General features: G+C 35.1%; 1 protein-coding gene across 1 annotated transcript; it reads right to left on the reverse strand.

Moving 5' to 3' along the window:
* Nucleotides 1-5,292: 5,292 nt before the first annotated feature.
* On the reverse strand, nt 5,293-9,456 carry LOC108997166. The gene is made up of 7 exons (XM_018973325.2): nt 9,031-9,456; nt 8,858-8,944; nt 8,526-8,702; nt 7,525-7,695; nt 7,111-7,323; nt 6,943-7,031; nt 5,293-6,398 (listed from the first exon to the last, which is right to left on the reverse strand). Exons 1-7 carry the CDS (start codon nt 9,110-9,112, stop codon nt 5,673-5,675), a joined length of 1,545 nt encoding a protein of 514 aa, XP_018828870.1. The 5' UTR covers nt 9,113-9,456; the 3' UTR covers nt 5,293-5,672.
* Nucleotides 9,457-10,649: the final 1,193 nt, after the last annotated feature.

Raw genomic sequence — 10,649 nt, forward strand, 5'->3', positions numbered from 1 at the left:
AGCCTTTATTTCAGGCTCCCAAAATAGAGCAAGAAAATCCATTCTCACGTCCCTCAGTTTTCAGCCTCGTTACACAACAGAAGCAGCCACACGTCGCCCTAGACCCGTTGCATGCCTCCTCGCTGTCTCACTGTGAGCTCTCTCTCTCTCTCTCTCTCTCTCTCTCTCTCTCTCTCTCTCTCTCTCTCTCTCTCTCTCTCTCTCTCTCTCTCTCTCTCTCATAGTCTTTCAACGGCCAACTTGTTGGCATCTTCACCTCATGTAACACCTCATTCCCATAGGATAAGAGCGTCACATATTTTTCATAAAATAAATCAGACAAGAGATCTCATATTTAATAAATGAAATTAAGATTTATTTTGTAGAAAAATGTTTAATAAAAAATCTTCCAAAAATATTAAATGAATAAACTGAATAAAGTTTATGTCATAAAAATAATTTTATTCTAGAATGTCTGAAAATAAATCAACTGCTCTTTCTAATCCTGGCATGCATGCTCGTATTCATCATCCTTACCTGGATGGTTAAAAACATGAAAACAAAACTAAAATGAATCGAAAACTCAAGCAAGAAATCCATCACAACGTAAACATAATAAATATAAGGTTTTCATAAAAGTTTTTCATGCTGAAAGTTTAAAATTAATGATTGTTCATACTGATGCGAGCAGCTGATAGTATTCTGGCATACTATGGTGGACCATACTTGAGTATGTGGCTTGCATATCCACCCTGAAACTGAATTGCATTGGTATCATGCATCTGAATGGCTATATGATTAACTGATCTGATCTTATTTTACACTTGAACTCAAGATAGTTTATGTGTCTTATACACATAAAATACATTGCATGATACATACATAATTATAATTTCTGAATTTGAACATGATGCGAAATGACATGATTGTATGTTATGCTAGATGACATGTTTGCATATGACATGAATGGTGCATAAACAATGGCTGTCAACGAACTGGCTTAAATAATAATTATATATAAGCTAAACTATGATGATTCTAATTTGTGATCAAATTACTTACCTCGATGTGCTTCTTATTGAATCTGATTTCGTAGGTCGTCACCTATACGTAGTATTAACTATCACTAAACCTGTCTAGGAACAACATATACTAATATCCTCCTTAATTAAATTCATAATCTAGAAGATAGTCAAATAAATCTTTTGTTTAACACCATAATCAATAAATCCTTATATTTTAAATTAATTAAATACTAATAACATATTATAATTTAGTAAAATACTTAGACTATTTTAAATAAGTCAGAAAAATCTCAATTCTTAAAATAGGTTTCATTTCTTAACATAATTATTCAATTTTATAAGAACTCTAATAAATATTAATATCATTTAAATATTCTTAACATAATAATTTTATTAAAATTCTACTAAATAGGCAAATGAATATTAACAAAATATTAGACTCAATAGCATACTTTAAAATATATTTCAAATTCTTTCAACACTTTCATATAAAAATGAGCATTTGACTAATGTATTTATTTAAGTAAAAACTCACATTTAAAATATTAAGTCCAACCCATCAACAAATAAAATACTCAAGCCCACAAGAGTCAAAGCCCAATTAAAATTACAAGACCTTTTAAAAGTAAGCCCAACATTCTAAGTCTTAGGAAAAATACTAGCCATGTGGGCTTAGGGCCCAAGGCCCGTTTTGAATCAAAGGCTCTTGGAGATTTAAAGCACACGGAAATAGAACAAAGAAGGAATTGGCCATGCGTAAGAGAGGACGCACCAAGGGCAGCGGCACAGTTCGGCAGTTTTGGGCGGCTATAAATGATCGGCAACGCGACTGGGTCTCTGGGCAGGGTGGTGCGACGCAGTGATATATATATATATATATATATATAGACACACACACACACAAAGAGAGAGAGAGAGAGAGAGAGGACTGCCTAGCCGAGCATAACAGAGGGAGAGGAGATCACCGTGAGGTGGCGTGCGGTGAACTTGGGGTGACGGAAAGTCTTCACCAGTGGTTTCCGTGATGACCAAGACGTGCTCCGACGTCCTTAAGGTGGCTGGAGAAACCACTTGGACTGGCAGCATCGAGGTGCTCGTCTACGGGTGCAAGAGGCCGCAGCGTGGTTGAGCTAGTTTCTCAGGCAGTGGTGGCCCAGGAGCTAGCATCGGTGTGATTTGAAAGTGGTGGTGGCGTCGGCGTGTTCTGGGCGGCATGGAGTTGTTGCAAGGGGAGGAGCTACGCTAGTGCCATGGTTTTTTGCATGGTTGTGCATGAAGTGGAAGGCAGCGTGGAGTCGATGCAGAGGAACGTGGGTGATGATGGTTCACGGTAGGTTACTCTGTTCTATGCGACGGTGGCTTTCATCTTGGCCTAACAAGGTTGACGACACTGCTAATGGGTTCTCAGTTGAGGCTGCTACGATGGCTATGTGTGTAAGGTTCATTGTTTTTATACAAAGGGTTTCAATGATTTAATAGAAGATTGGGAGGGAAGTGGAGTGAGTTGGCTTAGAAGGTTTTGTGTTTATTTATGAGGGCTTTGTGGGATTTCATAGAGGGAAAAGGGAGGAGTGATGATAGGATGTTAGTTTCCCATTAGGATGATCAATTAGGAGATAAAAATGTAAATGAGATTAGGATTATCCAATCAAGAGATAAGAATGAGGCTTATGGGTGGAGATATGGAGAACTAAGGTTTAAATTCAAAACAAACTCTAGTGACTATAGCAAAATCGGGTCATAATAAAATGAGGAATGCTACACAACCTCTCATCTTCCACACACCATATTTTTTAAAAATTTTAATATTTTTTAATATTTTTTTAAAAAAAAATTTGAGTTTATTCTTTTTAAATTAATTCAATTTTTTTTATTCATTATTCATATATTAAATATTTAATAAAAGAAACAAATAATAAAAATTAAAAAAAGTGTGGTGTGTGGAGGTTGTGTGAATAGTAGGAGATTGTGTAGATTTTTTGTAATAAAATACCAATAATAAAATGATAATTATCTTATTAAAATTAACAATGTAAAATATAATAATAATAATAATAATAATAAATTTATAATTATATAAAAGAATATATAAAATTTATCTTATAGCCTAATATTAAGATCGGATTGTTACACCTCGACACCTAAATCCGCTGTCACGAGCTGCTTTCTTGTTGAGTCTAAGGGCACGTTTAGAGATGAGATGAGAATTTTGTGTTTTGTTTTGAAGTTTAAAATATTATGTTTTAATATTATTATTATTTTATGATTTGAAAAATGTGTATTGGGATTTGAAAAAATTGAATTTTTTATTATATTTTGTATAAAGATTTGAAAAAGATATAATGATAAGATGAGATGAGATGAGAATTTTATATTTTATCTTATGTCCCAAACCTACTCTAAGGTCTCTGTCAGACTGTCACACGACTTCACACTTTGGTGAGACTTCAATTTCTCTTCACAAAGAAGGGGTGCCTTTTCACCCTTTCGTAGAATAACCTTAGTTGTAGGTGTTATTTACAAAGAAATGCCATTAAGTCCTATTGTCACATGATTACGTAAGGCAATTGAAGAACCTTTTTCAAATTTTTTTTTTTATGTTGTTGCCCTTATAGTCAAACTTTGACAGAATACTTATTGAATTGGGATGGACTTGACTTTTAACAATATGACAAATATTTTAATTTGGGCTTATTTTTTAAAATAGGTTTATGATTGAGTTGAAATTGTGTTAGGTAAATATTAAGTAGATATTGATGATTTTGGAAAGTGATGGTATATTAGAGTTATTAGTATTTTTAGATTTTTTAAGAAAATAGGTTATTTTAGTATTTTAGGCTTAAATATCAAAATTTATAGTTTATTAGAGATTTAAGTAAATTAGGTGTCTATTTTATAGGTAACGGTCGATTTTCATTCAACAATGTGTGAGAAAATTCAGAGAAGTAAAAAAAAAATCCAAGTAAGCGGGATTCTTATACTACATTTTGCATAAAAAAATTAGATTGTGGTTGATTTTATTAAAAATATGCATGTGTTGTTACGAAAAGAAAAACTTGAAAACAACATCGATCATTTTATCTATATTTGCATGAAATTTCGTTTAAGAAGAGAAAGTATTTTCTATCATGTCTGGTGTAGATGAGCTATTTTTGGCATTATGTTTCTAAACTGTGTAAAAAGGGTGAATATGAAAATTTGTGCATGATTATATGAAAATGATCTGAATCAGTTCTGTATTCTGATATGATATGATGTTATTTCTAAAATCTTCTAGCATGACATTCTATTTATGTTTTGACCTTACAACGGGTGTAAAACTGTAACCTCTGTTCGGGTTGGTACCAACTTTTCTATTTCTGGTGCACCCACTTTGAAAGTAAAGTGGTTTTTTGCGTGGTCTTTCTTGTGTGCACACTTGGGACTTCGAGAATGAATAAGGGAAATATTTCACATTTTGTTTCTCCTCGATTGGTCGCCGAGGTTTGCACAAAGTACCATGAGAGTTAAACATGAAATTCTGTTATGATGTAATATTCAGTTATGCTATGCCAAATGAATTTTGAATGAGAATATTTATGAACTTTCGTTCTAATATTTTTAATAATATGTTCTGATTATGCATTCTGAAAATAAAAATGTTTTGTTCTGCATTATAAACTCTGTAAATGCTCATATTTACATGCTAGTATATGTTCTCTACTTACTGAGTTGTTGATAACTCACCTCATATCTCCACAATATTTTTCAAATAATTTTGATGGTTCAGCTAGAAATCAACAGTAGGAAGTATTAGCAAGATTTGATTATCGCAGAGGAATAAGTACCAAAAGGTACAAATAGTTATTGGAGAGTCTTATTTAGTAGATTTATTATTTTTTGTTGTTTTGGATATTTAGAGACATAGATATATTTCTAAGTTTTTATGGAGATTTTAATTTGTTATGTTGATAAGGTATTTCTTTGGTGTCCTTGTGGATGAACATATAACTTGTGTTGAGCAAATAAGTTAATATTTTGTGGAGTCTTTGAAGTATTTATAATTGTGTTTTGAGAGAAGATTTTAGATAATAGGAGCTAACTCTCTAGACCTTCGAGACCGGGGCGTTACATCCTTATACTTCCTTTTACCAATTAAGATGGTACTTTGGAGACTAATATTAGTACATTACGCCTGAGCAAATGAAAATGAAAAACAAGCAGCAGCCAGCAGTAATACCTCCTACATCATTGATATGAACCCGTGGGAATAGAATCTTTTGAACACATAATCAATTTGAAAACTCACTTAAGAAAGTCAAAGTCAAGCCAATAGAAAATTAATATGATACTTTGGAGACCTAACATTAGTACATTACACCTGAGTAAATGAAAATGAAAAACAAGCAGCAGCTAGCAGGAATACCTCCTACATCATTGATATGAACCCATGTGAATGGAATTCCTTGAATCCAAAATCAGTTTAAAAACTCAACCACGACCAATTTGTATTGCCTCGTTGATCTTCTTGGCTCTTGACCTTGTAATTGGCTTATCTAGAACTTGCAAATGATCTTTAAAACTAGGTTCATCTTGATGTCCATCAATCATATATATATATATATATATATTATCATTGCAAAGTTTACAATGATCCCTTTTGCTAACATGTAGCAGTGATAATGGATATCAATGATGGTAACTTGTATAATTGAGTCGGGGTCGAATATTACGGTGATTATACATGGGATCTCCACAGTCAACAGCCTTTATAACTACCGCCCCTGGCTGTCCATCCTGTTGAACTGCCCCAAAGACTATCTCATTCGTTTTGCATCTCTTTTCAGGGTAAGTTTGTGGGCTTGGGGAGAAATACCTGTGATGTTGCTGATGCTGCCTATGCTGCTCTTGTTGCTGATGCTGTTCATGTTGCTGATGCTGCATGTGATGCTGTTGTTGCTGATCCTGCCTGTAAAGCAGTTGTTGGCGGTAATCACCATCCCATCCATTATGGTAAGCTTGACTTTGCTTGGTATGGTGGCTCGTCTCCAGATCCTTGGTCATAAAAGGGTAGGCCTTTTTCGGTGTAAGTGGTATAGTTTCTAATGATGGTGGCCCATCCTCATCTGGTATCACAAAGCTCTCTTGCATGGGCCATGCCCTTGAATGTTCATTCAGTTGTTGGTAGTGTTGATGGTAGAGGAGGGGCTTTCTTCTTGAGCCTGAAAATAATGCCCCAAATATCTCAGCTACGGATGAGCCAGTGTTGAGGACAAGCTTCCCCATTGAACCAAAGAATCCCTCTTCTGGTCTCTCGGGTTCATCTTCAGGTGGGATCAAGGGGGGCCTGACTGATTCAGGAGGCCTCTGATACGATGCCACTGGTGAAACTTTCTTTATGGGAGATCTTGAATCCTGCAATATAAAAATGAAACTTGTTCTGGTCAGAACATGAAGACATGAAAATAATCAGTCGAGGATACTCCAGCTTGTTTCCATCGTAGTGAATAATTTCAATTTTAGTTGTCTTCCACCAGAATATTTTGTTTTGAAGGGTTTGGACAATTATAGGAAGTATATTAAATTTGGGGAAGCTTCAAAATATTTTTCTTTTTCAGCAGCGGGAGTAACACACTTCAAAGCATATGCACATGTTGGCATCTAAAATGTTCACAGAAAACACTTCAGAATATGACCCCAAAGGGAAATAAAACTATTCATAACATTCAAGATGCATGTTCTTATAAAAAAGATGCATGAATAAATGATGGAAAAAGTTTACTTGCGACAAGAATATATATCAGATACATGCTCCATTCAAAAGTCATAATTTGATGTCTATTCTTCATTCTTTGGGCAAACATGATTGAAAAGTCATAATTTGATATTCAGATTTGTGACAAAGATGCCTATGGAGACACCGCTCCAATCACCAACCCAATTTAATAACTTAACTTACATCTTTGGAAGAAAACATTGCTCGCAACCTTCGCAGCATCAATGCCAGCATGTAACCCAAAAGTCCTGCAGCAACAAGCACTGCTATCCCTGCAATGTTAAAACACATTTTATGGGTCTCCTCTTGAAGGAAAATGATACATGAAATTTTCCACTGTTTCCTTAATACCTAAATGGAAACTGGTATCATACTGGGAAGAACAATCATCATCATTTAGTTGAATCTCTCGAATTGCCTGGTTTCCTCTGTCTATAACCAAAAGTGAGCAGCTTGCTCCAATATAAACAAGATCAAAATCGTTTGAAAACTTCGCATCTTCACTTGGACCATCAACGTGACCAGCTCCTCGGCCCCATGTTCCACCAGCAATGGTTGTAACCCCTGCAAAAAGAAAAAATTAAATTGTACTAATTTAGGTCCTATCCTAAAGTAGCAAGTGACTTGAATGCCAGAATTTCATGCACTTGGGGGGATGGGACATTTTGAAGAAAGTTTTGTTCCCACGGTTTGAAAGCTTTTTAGCACATTCATTACAAAAGAAGTTTCCTTCTTTAACCACAAGAACCTTCAATACATTTTTACCTGAATCAGTGATCTTCCTGATTGCCATATTCTTTGTATCAGCAATGTAAATGTTTCCTCTGTCATCCACAGTAAGCCCTTTTGGGTGGTTCATTCTTGCCTCTCTTGGCTTCCCATCTATGTGCCCAGAATAACCTTCAGAAGATCCAGCAACCAGCTTGGGCCTGCCATCTGTGGTTTATACACGCATCTTGAGCATGCTAAGAAGTATAACAATGGGTTTTGATGAAAAGAGTAAATTCCCAGAAAATGAAGAAGTAACTTAATCAGATTACAAAACTGAAATGTGTCTTGAGATCTGTCCAAGAGGAAAGGGAAATGGATAAATCTTAGTGTAGCCTGTATGCATATCCAACTGAAAAAATAAAGGACAACTTAAACACCATTTGGCTTGCATCGATCTGATGATTTTCTCGACACCACACAATCAAACAACTTGAAAAGAAAAATGTGATTGGGTATCCATTAACCATATAAACATTTGAGTGGATCATCTTCTTCAAGGAGCAAGGTATCTCATCAAAATAAATGTAGGGGTGTTTTTTTAATGCAAAACACAAAAGCGTTAAATCTTAGTTAAAAAAAGAAAGAAAGGCTACTAGATGAGTGAACAAGAAGTGTGGGTGCACTTTAAAGAATATTATTGGTCTCAAAACAAAAGATATCTCCAAAAGGCCTATTGTACTTTTGAAAGTGGAGGCTTCAACTAAACAAAAGCATACATTTATAATATTGACCCAATAGTGAATCTGCATTCTACCAAGATTTAGCAAGGAAAGGTAACCAAAATAAATAAATAAAACGTCTCGAGTGTGAATCTAATTTGGATTACCTGACAGGTAACTTATTTAATAGACTCGAAATGGGGTGTTCAGTCTTCAGGAGTGCTTTATGGGAAGAAAGACAAAGACCGCAAATATTAAAGACTAATGGAAATTGGAGTGAACTAAAAGCACAAACAACATGATCGTGCACAATTCCAAAACTGAAAAAAATCTTACAACGAGACAGTGGGGTTGAAATCTTGTAGATATTACTGTTTTCAGAATCCAAAAGCAGAAGCTCCCCACTTGGAGACGCCTCAACTGAGTATGGCTCAATTCCAAGTTTACTTCCATCGAATACCGTCTCCACCGTATATCCACTCTCAAATTTCATCATGGGACGATTAGAAACCCCTGAAAAAAAAAATCTCACAAACTCATCAACCTGAAAAAGTCCTTATTTTTGTTTTATTAACACTAACCTTGACATTACAAAGAACAGTCTCCACCCCCTAGTAAGCAAAACCCAAGACAGGGTAAAACACAAACTTGTGTGCTCGTTAATATACCTGCACCTGTCTTGTTGATGAACTTCTGTGACCATAGCCACTTGACGAGTGCAGAGATCACATTGGAGACGACAACACTTACAATTTCTGTAAATGTTTCAGAATGTTAAGAAAATTTAAAAACTTAGAAAGAATTTGAAGCAGAGAATCTGAAAACAAAAATTTATACTCACTCGCAGGATGTGTGGCTGAGGCTGAAGAAAATCCACCGAAAAGAACCGCGAAAATGAGAGCCAAAAGAACCCAATTTCTCATCGTTGCTGATGTCCAGAGTAGAACATGAAAGAAGGGACAAAATGCTCAAATGCGAAGGTGTAAGCTTTGCATTTTAAGGAACCCGCTTATGTAGGAGGCCCACAGACTGTGTTTCCGGACTCTTTTTTACACGTTAATTAGTTTTGTAAGAGAGACAGAAGTGAGAGACAGAAGTGAGAATAATGACCATTGGAAGGCATTGCAGTAAACAGAAGGGAGCTGAGTTCAAAGGGAAGAAAGTAAGGGCAAACGAGAGTGAGAAGGCAGAATCAGGGGTGGCAGCATTTCCATTTGGCAATAAGATTTTCAAGTTCTTAACAGGTGCAGCTAGGTGTTACGTAGTTTTGGACCTGTTCAGGAAGACAGTCAAATTTGTATGGGCTGTGGCTTATATAGAAAGCAAAGTTTTTAGTAGAGTGGTTTACAAGCATCATGAACGGTGGCCGCCTCGGCCTCTTTTCAGTTCCTCCCTAATAATATGGTCCAAAGAAACAAAATCTTCCTTTTCTTTTCTTTTTGTGTAGACGGAAGATTTGGCCTGTCTCAAGAGTAGCATAGAAGCGTCCTTAGGTTGTGTTTAGTTGTTAATCAAATTCAAACTAATTTCAACTCACTACAAAGCAATCATTAGTAGAATTTATTATTTTTTTAACTTTTCATACAAAAAGTTAAACTCATCTTAACTTAATTCATACATTTTAATCTAAAAATTTAAACTCATCTCAAATTAAAAAAGCTAAAAACTTATAAAATATTACTATTTATAACTCAATTCATCTCATCTCAACATTCAAATGTAACTCACAATGGCTCCAACAATCCCAACCTGTTGAAGATTAGCAATCTCTTTAATCCTCTCGTCAATCTTCAGTAAGCATGACCTTATCTAACGACATTATGACAAGATATAAAAAGTAAGTTACTATCAATTTCAAGTCCAATAATTTTAGCAACTATAATCTACTGACCTCCTCATGTAAAGGACTGTTTGTACCAAACTATACGTTTATTGATAAACTCTCACTTACGACGAAATAATATCTTATATAAAAAGAACAAGACGATTACAACATCTGAAAATCTAAAATCAGACTAAAAAAAAAAAAATCATTACTAGAAGTGAAACAACAATGAATATACGAGAAGAAGCTAAGAATGTCAGAATTAATGTCGAAAGGTGACAATACCTGCATCGCCGTGGACTCGCGGCTAGAGGTGATATGACAGTGCCACTTCATAGACTTTGCTTCTAATGTCTAAATATTTTATTTTGTAAATTTTTTATAAGATGTTACGAGTAAGGTTCCAATTGGCCCGTTCATATGGTCGGGCTCAAGCGTTGACTGATAAAATCTTTCGAAAACTGCAAAACAAAGACTGTAGTTTAAGGCGGAAATTAATACTGTTTATGGCTGGCGACGTAAATGTTACTGTACTTAATTCGTGTCAAGTTTTCCAAGAGTATATGTATATGATGCCGTGTTTAGATGTTCGACTGAACGGAAAAAAAAGCTGTCGTTTATTTTAAGGCGATGGG

Source organism: Juglans regia, chromosome 10, assembly GCF_001411555.2.
Source record: "Juglans regia cultivar Chandler chromosome 10, Walnut 2.0, whole genome shotgun sequence".
NCBI lineage: Eukaryota > Viridiplantae > Streptophyta > Magnoliopsida > Fagales > Juglandaceae > Juglans > Juglans regia.